The sequence below is a fragment of the Alexandromys fortis genome, unplaced genomic scaffold, assembly GCF_014885135.2.
Source record: "Alexandromys fortis isolate MF-2015 unplaced genomic scaffold, M_Fortis_MF-2015_v1.1 scaffold_56, whole genome shotgun sequence".
NCBI lineage: Eukaryota > Metazoa > Chordata > Mammalia > Rodentia > Cricetidae > Alexandromys > Alexandromys fortis.
Genome location: NW_026067935.1, coordinates 7,833,482 through 7,848,771, shown reverse-complemented (window position 1 = coordinate 7,848,771; position 15,290 = coordinate 7,833,482). Strand labels below are relative to the sequence as shown.

The following is a 15,290-nucleotide window of genomic DNA, read 5'->3' as shown; positions in this document are numbered from 1 at the left end:
TTTTTTTTTTTTTGGTTTTTCGAGACAGGGTTTCTCTGTGGCTTTGGAGCCTGTCCTAGAACTAGCTCGGTAGACCAGGCTGGTCTTGAACTCACAGAGATCCGCCTGGCTCTGCCTCCCGAGTGCTGGGATTAAAGGCGTGCGCCACCGTCGCCCGGCCCTCTGTGAGTTTGAGGCTAGCCTGGGCTACAGAGTTAGTTCTAGGACAGCCAAAGCTATGTAGAGAAGAAAAGCTGTTTCAAAAAACAAAACAAACCAACAGCAACCACAACAAAAACCATCTTGACTATGTTATGGTTTAAAAGAGCAACGTCTCCTACGAGCTCCTGCATATCAACACTTTATCCCCAGCTACTGACAATTTGAGATTACAAAACCTTTTAGACAGAGAGGCTACATGGCAAAGATGGGTCGACAGGGGTGGGGTTGGAGGGTTACAAGCGAGCACAATTTCCTACTTGTGCTCTCCCGAGTCCTGACTGCTGCCCAGCCACAATAAGCTATGCCAACGGCTTTCATCATGCTCCCCTGCCACCGAAGACTGACTGCTTCTCAAAGTATAAGCCACAACTTTAATCCCAGCACTCAGGAGGCAGAGGCAGGAGGATCTCTGTGAGTTCAGGGCCAGCCTGGTCTACAGAGTGAGTTTCAAGGCAGGCATCGAGGCTAGAGAAACCCTGTCTTGGAAAAAAAATCAAAAACCAAACAAACAAAAAAGAAACTATAAAGCACAACAGTTCTCCTTTGAGCTCTTCCTGCCAGGTATTCCACGGAAGCAGAAAGAAGAGCAACGGACACACTGTTGCATGGCCAAAGCTCCACATAATGACTAACTATAGAAACCTTCCAGAAGACAGAACTCAAGACAAAAAGCTTGGAGCCTCCAAAGAAGGGCACACTACCAAACACCAGACCAGAGCCTCCTCCCAAACCGCCAACATCATAAAAAACAGGTTAGTCTGAGAAACTGTCCGGCCAAGAGAACTGAGGAGATTAAATGTGTTGGGGTATCAGGGACAAGATTCTGGGACAGTAGGGAATAACAAAACCTTCGATTTAAGGATTGTGTCGAATGTACTATAGTGAGATGGGAACAGGGCTTGAGAGGTTCTATTTGTCTGAATTTTCCATAAACCTGAAACTTTTCTTACTCGGTGAAGGGATGCAGGCTTTTAATTCTAACACTTGGGAGGGAGAAGAAGGGAGGTCTCTAAGAGTTCGAGGCCAGCCTGGTCTAAGAGTGAGTTCCAGCCAAAATTGGTGAGACTGGTCTCACCAAACCAACACCACCACCCACAAAAAAGTTCTAAAAGTTAAGTATAGGGGGCTGGGGAGATGGCTCAGAGGTTAAGAGCATTGCCTGCTCTTCCAAAGGTCCTGAGTTCAATTCCCAGCAACCACATGGGGGCTCACAACCATCTGTAATGAGGTCTGGTGCCCTCTGCTGGCCTGCAGGCATACACACAGACAGAATACTGTATGAATAATAAATAAATAAATAAATACTAAAATAAATAAAAATAAAAGTTANCTGTATGAATAATAAATAAATAAATAAATACTAAAATAAATAAAAATAAAAGTTAAGTATATTAATTTAAAATGTTTTGTTTTTTAAAGACATGACTGTAATTCTGGCTGGCATTGAACTCAGATCTGCCTGCTTTTGTATTCTTTTCATTTGGTTGGCTGGTTGGTTTGAGACAGGGTTTCTCTGTGTAGCCCTGGCTATCCTGGAATTCAATCTGTAGACCAGGCTGGCCTCAAACTCAGAGATCCGCCTGCCTCTGCCTCCCAAGTGCTGGAATTAAAGCGTGCACCAACATTGCCTGGTTCTTCATTTTTTTCATTGAATATAATTTTAAAGTTTTCCTAGGTGCTCTTGTATCCTAGACCTCAAACACATACCAAAGAAAGCCAAGTTCCCGTCCGTTTGGCACTTGATTGGCCACCAGGGGGCACAATGGGCCTTGTCTTGTTGAGAAACATTTTCTTTTGTAAAGGCAAGAAAGTCAGGGGAGGCATAACCTAATGGGAGTTTTCTGTCTCATTAAAAAAAAGAAAGACAGAAAAAAAGTTGTGTGGAAAGGATGATGTCACAGGATTCCTTAGGCTCTGACTGAATTTATACATTCCCAGGGACTGTTAAGCACACAGAATCAAGACTGTGCGCCCACACTGCCCCAGCCCCTAGCAATTATACCATATAAGCCTATGGCTCTGGCAAACCCAGGGCAGGCTTCCTGCAAAAAGATGGAGCTACCACGAGGCTCATGCTCCTGGAAACTGCCCCACATGTGACCTACCAAAGGAACCACAGGCTGGCTAGGCCTTGCCCTTTTCCCCTCCACGCCAGCTTCCCTCAAAGAATTTAACCCAGGAGATTTGGGCTCCATTGCTCCCCAGGGCACGGTGCTAATCACCGAAGCCCCCTCTAAGCAGTGACTAAAACGCCACTAACAAGGCCGTAACTGGCACCAGCAAAGAGCACCGACTGAGGGGTTGAGGGAGAGTCTACAAGGCCAGAGCTACTTGCTCAAGGGAATCCCAGGTACCAGTCTATCTGGGTCACCGCTGAGCCCCTCCCCTCCATTCCATCTGTACCTGAAAAATCTTGCTGTAGATGTCACTGTGAGCCTCCCCAGAACACAGTGTTCAAGCCTTAACTCTAAACTCCAACCCATGCAAATGGAAATTTCCAATCTTATGTGGAAAAGAGGTCTCAACAAAGTGCCCTGAACACTGGGGCTACCTAACCTATGTTTACCAGGTATGGGTTTGCCTGAGAATCTGACTTCTTCACCCAAGTCCTGCTCTTCCTTCTTTCTCCCAAGCCTCTACAGCCAAGGGGACACAGGACACAGAGTTCTGCGGCCACCCAGGAAACCAGCCCCTGGCTGCTCACTTCCTGCCTTTTGACTCCTCTGAAAAGGTTCCTTTGAAGTCAGCAAGGGGTGATTTTACAAAGTCATCAGGGCTGGAGGTGGAGGAGTGATCAAGCACTGGCTTAAGATGCAGAAGGAAGGTCCTGACCCAGCTTCATGCAATACACGCGCGCGTACACACACACACACACACACACACACACACACACACACACAACATAGACAGACAGACGGATAGGATAGAATAGACAGTAGGTTCCAGAGTGGAGAACTGCAAGACCCCTACAGAGTAAAAGGCTCTGTTCCCCTCCCCACATCATGGATTCGTGAGCTCAGACCTGACTAGAAACAAAACTGTTTTTATTCTAAGGTATCTGAAATAATAACGATACCAAATCACGCCAAGTTTACTATGCACTTCAAGGCCTTGCTAGGGGCTTACATGTGTCAGCCATGACATGGCTCATACCTCCTCCTGTTTTACTGTGTCCCCAAGAACATCAGCAGCATAATAGACTGCCAGTGACTGCAACCTGACTCCACAACTATCCTCAAAGACAAGCAACAAGCTGGGCAGTGGTGGCGCACGCCTTTAATCCCAGCACTCGGGAGGCAGAGGCAGGTGGATCTCTATGAGTTCGAGGCCAGCCTGGTCTACAAGAGCTAGTTCCAGGACAGGCTCCAAAACCACAGAGAAGCCCTGTCTTGAAAAACAAAACAAAACAAGACAAGCAACACCCTTGGACAATATGCTTTTCTTTTAGATATATTTATTATGTATACAGTGTTCTGACTGCATGCCAGAAGAGGGCACCAGATCTCATTATAGATGGTTGTGAGCCACCATGTGGTTGCTGGGAATTGAATTCAAGACCTCTGGAAGAACAGCCAGCATCCAGTGCTCTTAATCTCTGAGCCATCTCTCTAGCCCAGGAAAATTCTTTTTTTTGTTGCTGTTGTTGTTGTTTTGTTTTTTGTTTCTTGAGACAGGGTTTTTCTGAAGCTTTGATATCTGTCCTGGAACTCGCTCTGTAGACCAGGCTGGCCTCGACCTAACAGAGATCCACCTGCCTCTGCCTCCCAAGTGCTGGGGTTAACTGTCCAAGCGCTGACTGACAACGCACTCTTAATTTAGGACTTTCTTCTCTGTTAACTTTGGAGTTTGATGTTAGAACAATACAGCTGATCTCTATTTGGCTGTTAATAAAAACAAACAAAACAAAAATAACAAACAGAAAACCTTGGCCAGATATGTTACTTCATACCTATAATCCTGATACTTGAAACGGTGAGGCAATATTGCTACAAGATTAGGACAAGATCAAGCTACTTATAGACATATAGCTTGGGCTACAGGGTAAGACTGTGCCGACCCCCCAAAAAAGAAAAAGATATAGAAAAGGAAGGAAGAGGGGGAAGGGAGAAGGGGGGAAGGGAAAGAAGAGATAAAAAGAGACTTCAAAACAGGAAAACCTCTCTTTGGTCTTCCACCCCCACAGCCCTGTGTAGCCCCGTAATCCTCAGTAGTCCCATAACTCTACTGTATCCCATGATTCCACGCGATTAGATAGGTGATTTTCTATGCCATGATAACTTGATGACAGCCAGAAGAACATGAGATCCCGGCAAGGGGGGTTAGTGGTTAGGATGCTCTGCGCTCACTCTGAGAAAGTCATCCCATCTACACCCTTGGTGCTCTCTGCCTACTTAGGCCAAGCCCTTCACAGCCCCGCCACATGCTGGGCTGTATCCTGGTCAATCAGAACCATATTGAGGATGACAGCAATGAGTCCACCTTCCCCTCCACTGAGAGACACAGCCCTCTTCCTGAGTTCTAGCTGAAATAGAGACATTTCCAGGAGAGACAGCTTGCTAGGCAATCGGTGAATTACTTCACCCCACAATGGCTGCTAATCAGTGTGTCCCCAAAATTCATGTGCACTTAGAGCTCCAGAATGAGACTCTGGGGATGGCTTCTACACACTTAATTACGGTGATGTGCGCTGCTGCTGGATTCATCTGGCCTGAATCCAATGGCTGGCGTCACTCGGTGACAACAGAGAGAGGAAAGCCACCGGCAATCAGTCTTAACCACGGGCTGAGTCGGGAGTGACACTAACTCCAGCTGTAGCCGAGCTTGCTAGCAGCTCTAGCAGCTGCCCCAGGAGAGGAGGAGCCAAGGGCAACCACTGTCCCAGAGCCTGAGGCCTGGGTGTGGCTCTGCAAACATTCTGCTGCCTGGCTTGCCACCTCCAGGCCCTGAAGGAGGCTGCTCTGGCTCCTAAGCAACTGAGCCAGTGGCGGTGCTCTGTGATGTCAGTCCTGGGAAACAAAGGCCGGAGGTAAGTGTTCCCTAAAGAAGGAGGAGATGATGCCGGGTGATGGTGGCGCACGCCTTTAATCCCAGCACTCAGGAGGCAGAGGCAGGTGGATCTCTGTGAGTTCGAGACCAGCCTGGTCTACAGAGCTAGTGCCAGGACAGGCTCCAAAGCCACAGAGAAACCCTGTCTCGAAAAACCAAAAAAAAAAAAAAAAAAAAAAAAAAGAAGGATGAGAGGTGGGGAAAGAGAAGGAAAGGATCATGGGACAACAGAGGCTGGCCAAAGCTGGAGCTCGCTGTTCCTCAAAGTCAGTCCATGCCCCGGTCTCTTGCCATCATGCTATTTGAACTCTTTCAAAAATTTCAGCTTTTATTACATTTATTTACCTTGTAGGGGGCATGCACGGTCACAGTGCAAGGGCAGAGATCAGAGGATATCTTTGGGGCAATTAGTCCTCTCCCTCCACTAAGTGGCTTCCAGGGATTTAACTCCCATTGTGAGGCTTGGCAGCAAGTGCCTTTATCCATTGAGCCATCTTGCCAGATCCCGTTTCAGTTGTTATTTTAGATTTACATATTTATTAATTTTATGTATTTCTCTCTGTGTCCGTAACTTTATTATATATATCATGTACATGCAGGGGCCCAAAAGGGAAAGGAGGGAGAGTTCCATGCCCTGGAACTGGAGGTACAGGAGACTGTGAGCTACCATGTGGGTGCTGGGAACCAAATCTGGATCCTCTACAAGAGCAGTTAAGTACTCCTAACCACCCGACCACTGATCTATCTAGCACCCCTTTTTAGTCTTTAAAAAAATTGTTTAAAATTTTTTTATTATATTTACTGGTGGGGAGGCATCCCATAGTATACCTGTAGAGGTCAGAGGTCGGAGGCTGTCAATCAGTCAAGTCAATTCTCTCTCTCTCTCTCTCTCTCTCTCTCTCTCTCTCTCTCTCTCTCTTGACCATGTCTCTCTACCAGGGATTGAATATTCAGGTCATCAGACTTAGCCGAGCACTCTAGCTGGCCCAGGTTTTATTTTTCAGTTACCTGTGCATCCTGTCTGTGTGTGGTATGTGTGTATGAGGCCAGGAGAGGGTGCTGGTTCCTCTGGAGCCACACTTACAGGTGGCTGGTTCCTGGAACTCAACTCTGGTCCTTTGAGAAAGCAGGGAGAACTCCAAACTATGAAGTCATTACTCCAGCCCTGCCCACATCAGTTTTTACTCAAGTACCTTAGTTCTTCAGAGTGACCAAGAGACACCAGAATCTGGTCCCAGACAGATCAAGCACATCGTGTCTGATATCTTTGTTTTGTTTTTGACTTTTTGAGACAGCGTCTCACTATGTAGCTTTGGCTGGCCTAGAACTCATTACATAGACCAGGCTAGCCTTGAACTCAAGAGATTCCCCCTGCCTCTGCTTCCTGAGTGCCAGGAAGTATCTTTGTTTTACAAAGCACCAGAAAATAGGAAGCAGGATGATGTGCCCAGGGCCACATGGCAAGGGGTGGAGAACAAATCTGAACTCAGGGATCTCCTGTATTCTGATTTCCTGGTACTACTATCCAGAATCAGTGTATTTAAAGAGAAGTATTTCCAGGCAGTTGGCAGAGTGCCTTCACACAAGCAGACAGCCCTGGTTCAGCTCCCTGCCGCCACATAAACTGAGCACGTGGCACGTGCCTGAATTCCCACATTTGGGAGGTAGAAGCAGGAGGGCTAGAAGTTCAAGGTCCTCCTGGACTACATTAACAATTCTGAGGCTATCCTAGCCTGGGATATAGGAGGGTCTGCCTCAAAGATGAAAGTAAAACGAGAGACATCTCTGAACACCACCAGTGTCAGCTTTCTGGAGAGCTCCACAAGGTGGTGACGAGGATGACTTTCTTAACGTTCTGCAACCTTCTCTTATTGAATAACGAATAAGACCTAATGAATAAGACCGTCGTTCAACTAGAAAGCTAAATAAAAGCCCAGCCAGGCAAGCCACAGCGGTCCTGTTCCTAAACACCTGCACCTAGTCTCACAGCACTGGTGCTGGACTCTGCACCCTCACCTTGACAGGCCTGATCACCAGCAATCAAAGCAGCCTCGGAGGTCAATGCAGAGATACAAGAAGAGAAAAATCTGGCCAGGAGCCGGGGCACTCCCTGTCAACACACCACACACGGATTCTAGCGAAGTAAAAGGCATCACGGAGAGTTTAACCCGCTTACAATATTTTGGGAACTCAATACTATTGTTTTGTGATGGATAAAAAATTTAAAAACCAGCCTGGCAAGAGTGGCGCATGCCATTAATCCCAGGACTCAGGAGGCAGAGGCAGGCAGATCTCTGGGAGTTCGAGGCCAGCCTGTTCTACAGAGTGGTGAGTTCCAGGACAGCCAGGACTGTTACACAGAGAAACTCTGCCTTGAAGAACCAAAAAGAACCTGCCCAGGATGTGTGATGCTCTGCATCCATCTGGTACCATAGACAACAAAATCAAATTAGTAAGTGAGGTGCACCTGGATTAGCGATTGTCATTCAATGGTTTCATATACCTGTGATAACAGTATATGATAACAGGCTATCTGAACTGAGCCCCAGTGTTTCACATACTCCCAACCCCCAGCTTTTTCCTTGACTGTCTGAACCCCTGCAAGGCCACACAATGCTGCCTAGATAAACTACCAATTCCCAAGGAAGAAATGTAAGTTCAGTTTCTAACACTAGCAGACAGCAAGTTCCACTGCCCTCATCAGATGCTGGAGCAGCAAGGGGAGAAGTCTTATAGCTTCATAACTGCAGTCTTAGCGATGCTACAGAAGCAATTCTGCGCTTGGAGTCCGCACTACCAGAAGCGCCTACACAGTGGGATGCCCAGCAGGCACTCTGTCATCTCTCCTGGATCCTCCTATCCCAGCTCTACCTGACCCTCTGGGCCTACTTCCTAAGCAGATGCAGCTGAGATCATGGCAACCTCTCAACCTTAGGCTGCTGCGCGGTGACTATATATATAGCCAATGGCTAGCTAGGAGGACGGTCACCGGCTCACACTCTAGGGAATCAACCCAGAATGGCAAGCTCTATCACCAAGAGATAGAAGTCTGTCTCCCAAATCCAATAGAATGCTGTTGCAACACACACAAAACCTTCTTCGGGAGAGCCTCGAGATTCCAAAGAGTATAGAAGAAGCTGCTGTCACTCAGAGCAAGCCTCCGCCCAGTTGCTAACAGTGGTTCCAGATTCCATAACCCAGACAGGTTTGCCTAGCCCGAGTACCATCCCAGCACCTGGACCAACCCCAGAAGGGCTAGCTACCCCTACCCGACCCAGCCTTGGTCCCTGCCCACCTTTACACCTTCCAGGAGGGCCTGGGGGTCCTCGATGCCCTCAGGGACACACTTCTTATTCTCCGGAAGCGACTCTAGTTTTTCGACCAAGGCTTTTAGGCCCTTCAGTTCAAATTCGGTAAGGTGGGTCCACTTGGTAGAGAGCTCGGTGGAAGGGGAGCCTGTGGGAGTCTTGGGGTAGTCTATGGGCATCGTTGTGGACTTGACACTTTCCTCGGACTCATTGGACAAAGTCCTCTTGAGGAATCGCATGGCTGGGGCTTTGGGCTTCTTCCCTGTGTGCTCCTGTTCCTCTGAGGGGGTGCTGGTAGGTGAGGTGGGGCCATCGGAGGGTGGCTTGGGTGTTTTATCTGCACCGTCCCTTTCCTCCTCTTCCTCCTCCTCCTTTTCCTCTTCCTCCTGGGGCTGTTGCTCACAGGACTCCTCCTCCATGTCCAACCAGGAATCAGATGAGAAGTCGTCTACACTGCCTTTCCTTGGGGCATCTGTGGGGAAGACGGTGAGATTCAACAGTGATCACTTAACCCCTGCTGGAAGCTCTGTGGATTCCACTCACTCTTACTGTAGAGAACAAGGGTCTAGTCCAGGTCTCCTGGCCTATAGCAGGGCAGTAGTCAGTCATACACAGGTTCAAATCCCAGCTCTGCACCCACACGGGGTGCTTTACCTCAGATAATATGCCTGGCACATTATCATATACATACAGGTCACTCAATGGCAGAGATAAAAAGACAGACCAGTGGTTAAATACAATCACTGCTCTTGCAGGGGACCTGTGGTTTCCATCATCCACATGGCAGCACACAGCCACCTGTCACTCCAGTTCCAGAGGATCTGATGCCCTCTTCTGGACTTCACACAGTATCCATACAAGCACATACACATACTCTTAAAATAAATAAATGTTAAAAAAAAATTAGTCAAAGATAGATAGATAGATAGATAATAGATAGATGATAGATAGATAGAAGATAGATAGATGATAGATGTTAGATAGATAATAGAAAAAAAATAAAATTTAAAAAAAATAAAATAAAAAAGAAAAAAAAAAGAAAAAAAAATTAGTCAAGTGTTGGCAAGAAGGTTTAGTGGGTAAAGGCACTTGCTGCCAAGCCTGACAACCTAAGTTGAATCCCTGGCACCTACATAGCAGTAGAGAAAACAGACTCCTGAAAGTTGACCTTTCACCTGCATGCACACACACACACACACACACACACACACACACACACACAGAGAGATCTCACCTACACAGAAAGAGGGATAGGGAGAAAGGCACACTAAGTAAATGTAATTTTAAAAAACTTATTTCAATGTTTATTTTATTTTACGTGCATTGGGGTTGTGCTTCTATACATGTCTGTGCGAAGATATTGGATTCCTTGGAACTGGAGCTATATGGGCGCTGGGAATTGAACTGGTATCCTTTGGAAGAGCAGCCAGTGCTCTTATCTGTTAAGGCATCTCTCCAGTCCCAACAGATGTAATTTTTTAAACTTTGAAAGTAAATTAGTAGAAAAAGATCAGTCCAAAACACCAGACATGATAGGATTCTATTCGTATAAAATATGAGCAAGGTGGGGGGATTTCTAGACAAAGCAGACTGGTGACTGGTGACAGTTGAGGGCTGGGGATGGGCAGAGATAAGGAGATGAGAGGTGGCCAGGTGTGGTCGCATGTGCCTTTAATCAGCCTGGTCTACATAATAAGACCGTGTCTCAAAGACCACCAAAATAAAAATACCAAAAAGAAAAAAAAAAAGGTGAGAGCTCACAGAAATACTCCTTCTGGAAACGGGCATAGTCAGAGCTGATGGCTATGCACACCTGGGATAGACCAAAGGGCCCCCAAGTGACTCCCTGGGATGTACAGCCCTGGGTTCAGTTCCCAGCTCAGTACCACCAGCAATATGCCTGAAATTCCTGCACTGGAGAACTGGGGCAGGAAGACTAAGAGTTTGATGCTAGCCTGACTACACAGAGAGTTATTTCTAGACCGGCCTGGACTACATAGCAAGGCTCTACCTCAAAACATCAATATCCAAACAAAGACAAAAACAAAACAAAACAAAACAAAACAAAACACTTCCATTGTCCAGGCCCAAACCCCCAAAATACCACAAAAGGCACAAAAGTCAAGACCGAGGGAAAGAAGGGGGAAAGACCCATGAATTAGAGACTGCGGAAGAAACTGCACACGCTGTGAACGTGAGGTTTGTGTCTTGGGATAGGAATGGACTTCAGTTCATCTTCCCAGAAACTGCCCCACACGGGGAAGAAGATCTGGCTCCTACAAGCTGACCAGGGTTCCCTCTAACAGCCAGATGGGTAGGCATCTATGAATCCAGGGATGGCTGAGGGCGCTGTCCCTTTAAGAACCAGCAGCAGGTGCGGGCACTGAGGCAGAGAGCCTAGGCACTTTCCCTCCCCCATCCCAGACCCTCTTCACCCTCAAACCTGTGTTGCCAGCCCTGGCTACCCTCCCTTCTGGGTAAACTTGGTCTGGGTTATGGAAACTAGCTGTGTAACACAGGTCTGCTCCTCTGGGTACAGAAACCACACCTCAGGGTATTGTAAGAAAAGTCATGTAACTACAGAGGGACCAAAAAAGCCTGGGTTGTCTGTTGGATGGTCCTGTCTTAGCTACGCTGGCTCCTGCACGCATGCACATTCACAGGAGGGCGTGACAACTATGTTTCTTCTGAGGGTCGCAAGTGCCTTTTCTTGGCTTCCGTGTTCCAGATAGGAGGCTCACAAGCAGGGCTATTTCCTAAGAGACTTTCTGTTCAGCAATCTGGCTTCAGAGACTCCCAGGGGACTCAGGGCAATCTGCAGGCTCCACGATTGACCAGACAGGCAGCTCTGAAGGCTGCAAGCAGCTTTACTCACCAATAAGCATTGATTCTCTCTGGTATTCCTGAGTGAGGTAGGAGCGCTGGGTCACACAGTACACATATCTCTCCAAGACATACCAGCACATTTCATAGTAGAAGGGGTAACGGAACTTGGGCTGAACCTGGAAGCAAAGAGCAGGCAGGCAAGAGGTCAGTTTCTAAGAATAATGGTGGAGACACATGGCAGGCAGCTGGGTCCCTGAAGCAGAGCTTAGCATCTTAGCCCGAGCATAAACGGCAAAAGGGAAAAATGGGAGGTGTCACTGGCAGGAAAGCAAGAGGGAGGCCTGGAAGGGGTAGGTGCCAGCAGCATGCATGGATGAGGCGGAGAGAGGCCTATGGAAGGCATCAATTCTTAGTCCCTAAGATACCCATCTTGGAAGGTGAACAGGGCCCACTGTGTGCAGAAAAAGTTCTTCCCTGACAGCTGCCAGCACTGTGAATACCTGCAAACAGAACCCCTGCCTGATCCCCCTACAACAGACATGGGCTCCTCATTCTAGAATATTCTTGCATGGGTTCTGTTGTTTCTCCCCGCCATGGAAAACTAACGCCCACTCCCAGTCCTCATCTTCAACAGCTGTTACACAGCCTCCTGAATTCTCGGAGGAAGGCTAGGACTGGAGGGACACTGTGAACTGTGGCGCAGCCTCGCCTACCTCCCAAGGGTAGGCTCCTTAGGAGCATCCGGTGTCCTGCTCCTCACACCCACCTACAATACCTGTTTGTGTTTCCACTAAGGACGCTAAGGGACACAATTCCCCAATGTGACAAGGAGAGACATCACTGGGGTCTGGTGGCAGGGTATCAGTGGAGGCGAAGAAGCAGCGCATATAAGAACTGTAAAATGTGTGGCCTGCGAGGGAATTCTGATGGGTGACGGTACAGGGTCTATTTAGAGAAACTGGCAATGAAAGAAAGGAAGGAATAACACCATTATCAATGACCTCAGCATGGAGGAACCTTCCAGAAGCTACAACCTGCACGGACATGGAAGCAGCAAGGTGACTTCATCTCCCATTGTGGGGCGCTCTCCTCCTCCAAGCACTGCACAGTGGGTCTTACACAACCCCCCCACACACACACACTCTTCTCTGCCTTTTTCTAAGGGTGGATCTGTGAAGGTCAGAGACTCGCTCCTCACCCCTCTCACCCTTCAGCAAGCAGCCCTTAGCCCCACGTGCCCTTTCTGTGCTGACCCGACACGGGGTCCTGGTACCTCTCAAACAAAACCAACTTTGAGCAGAATCAAGTCCTCCATTACCTAAGACGTATTTATCTCGTGTTCTCTAAGCACCATACTGAAAAGGACCTCCCTCCCCGCCTGTCTCCCATTGCAACCCACTTTGACTAACGTCTCAGCTCCCAAGCCCTCCTCCACCTGGGAACCAGCTCCACTTCACCTCCCTGCCTCTGGCGGATGACGTGTTTAGGGATGAGATTATGATTCGCTGCATGCTTTTCAGCTCCTCTGGGAGATGCATGGAGTTGGGAGCAGAATCAAGTGTTTTCCTTGGCTCCAGCTATTTTCGGAGAAGTCCAGTTTCACTGCTGGGATGTGGGGATGCCTTTGGTCGGTTACTCATTAGTGCCCCTGGGCAGGAGAGGGGCTCTAGAGCTTGAAGCAGACCTTGACCTCCTATGATGAAGAGTTTGAGGGGAGGAGCTGAGCCCCATCCCGATTCCAGAGACTGGGCCAAAATATTCTGAAACAAATTGCCAATCCCTAAATTGCGAGCTGAGGAAAACAGACCCCCGCATTCAGAACTCCCAACAGCGGACTTGATGGCGCGAACACTTGGAACTTTTGACTTTTTAAAATTTTTTATACTATCCACGCCACTATGCCCTTGATGGGCACTGTGACACTGGAGAGTCCTTCTAGATTAGGGGGAAAATTAGAGGGGGGGGCTGTATTTCAAGAGAGGATGGCAAATCTCCCCCTCTTTGTTGCTGAACCCAAGGGAAACCAGCTAGGTAGAAACAAATACAGATGAAGGAATTCAACTCAGTTTGGTCTTTTTTTGTTTGTTTGGTTGGTTTTGGGTTTTTTTTTTGGGGGGGGGGGTTGATTTTTTTTTTCCAAGAGAGAATTGCAGAAAAAAATTTGCAAAAATTGACTTACAAACAGGTTGTCGCCTTCTACCCTCCGCCTTCAGAAGGTTTCAGCCACATGCCTGGGAACATTAAACACACGATTGCTCAACATTATTTGGTGACAAACTTGGAGCCTCACCAAATTGAGTTGTTAACCAACCTCTGTCCAAAACAAAGGGCAAGGCAGTCACAAAGAAGGTCCTGTGCCCTGTCTAGAGGACAATTAGACAGTGGATCTCAGGGGTCCAACTGGACTTCCAAAGGCCCAATAAGCGGCATCCGCCTGGCCCAAGCCCTTCCTCAGAGGCCTGAGTCATCCAAGAATTGAGCGAATGCTGGAGGAAGTTGAGGCGCTCTCTCTGCACCTAGGGCCCAGGTCTTGAGAAATTAAAATGCGAGAGAGGGCGGAAGTATCTTAAATTTTGTTTTTCTCCTGGAAAAAAAATATCAATGGGGAAAAAAATAAAAACCCAATGGTAGGAGGGAGGGGAGAGGAAAGGAAAATAGTTTGCGGTTTTCGAACAGAGTCACTGGCTGAAAAGGGAGGGAACGTGAGGGGTGCCGGCATTACCTTTTCGGGGAAGGCTGTTTTCACTAGAGTCATTAAGGGAAAAAAAAGACAAGCATAAGAAAGACAGCAGTTTGCTGAGTGGTCATCTGGACCACCCTTCCTGCCCTCACAGCTAACTGGAGCTGAAGGACGTACATCACGACTGCTGTGACAGAATTAAGAAGCTCGCAGGGCGGCAATCCATTCTGCACTAGCGTTTCCGTTCCTGTGATCTTCAGAGCAGGAGATTCCCAGAAGGAACTGGAGGCCTAGACCTGTCTGCACTGCCTTACGGGGCTAAGTGTCACCTAGCATCTAGCACAGAACAATGAAGTTATTTCCCAAATGTGGAAGAATTTTAGGATTTGAGGATCAGATAGCCCATCTGACTCCCGCCTAGCATCACACAGGAGGACCAGATAGCCCATCCGACCCCACCCAGCATCACACAGGAAGGCCAGATAGCCCATCCGATGCCACCCAGCATCACACAGGAGGACTAGATAGCCCATCTGACCCCACCCAGCATCACACAGAAGGACTAGATAGCCCATCTGACCCCACCCAGCATCACACAGGAGGACTAGATAGCCCATCCGACCCCACCCAGCATCACACAGGAGGACTAGATAGCCCATCCGACCCCACCCAGCATCACACAGGAAGGCCAGATAGCCCATCCTATGCCACCCAGCATCACACAGGAGGACTAGATAGCCCATCCGACTGCCGCCCAGCATCACACAGGCAGACTCCTTTTCTAAAGTCAAACCCACACTGAGGGGCGAGGGACTCCTGCACTGGCCTTACTCTGGCCAACCTCCAGTGTTTGTTTCCAAGCAAAGCCATGTATGTTTTAGAACACTCTGGGAAAAACTATTTTTAAGTGGCCATAACCTTCTTCAAGGAGCTGATAGGAATGGATGGAATTGAGCTGTATCAGGCTGACAAGTAGTCCTGACATTTTATCTGACTTCCAGGACTCTCTCTAGGGCCTTTTGTCTGCTTTGGCTCCTAAGACAGAAACAACTGGACCTTGTAGCCAAGCCCCTCTCCAAAGACCAGAAATTAAAGCAGATTAAAAGGCCTGCTGTTGCTTCCAGCTTAGCCTGTCCCTCCTCCCCTGCCCCCCACAGCCATCCTTACTCCAGCCCTAGAGCCAACAATCTGCTTCAGAGAAGCCAGATGGGTGCCCCCTCAGAGACTAA

At 48.1% G+C, this 15,290-nt stretch overlaps 1 protein-coding gene across 11 annotated transcripts in view; it reads right to left on the bottom strand.

Annotated features, from left to right (window-relative positions):
• The window catches only part of Kdm2b (lysine demethylase 2B), a 119,445-nt gene that overhangs the window by 51,582 nt on the left and 52,573 nt on the right, over nucleotides 1-15,290 (bottom strand). For all 11 annotated transcript variants that reach the window (XM_050146362.1, XM_050146363.1, XM_050146365.1 and 8 more), the window contains 2 exons: nucleotides 11,431-11,557; nucleotides 8,543-9,027 (listed from right to left, as the gene is read on the bottom strand). In XM_050146362.1, coding sequence (XP_050002319.1) covers nucleotides 8,543-9,027; nucleotides 11,431-11,557 — 612 coding nt within the window. The remainder of the gene's footprint in view (nucleotides 1-8,542; nucleotides 9,028-11,430; nucleotides 11,558-15,290) is intronic.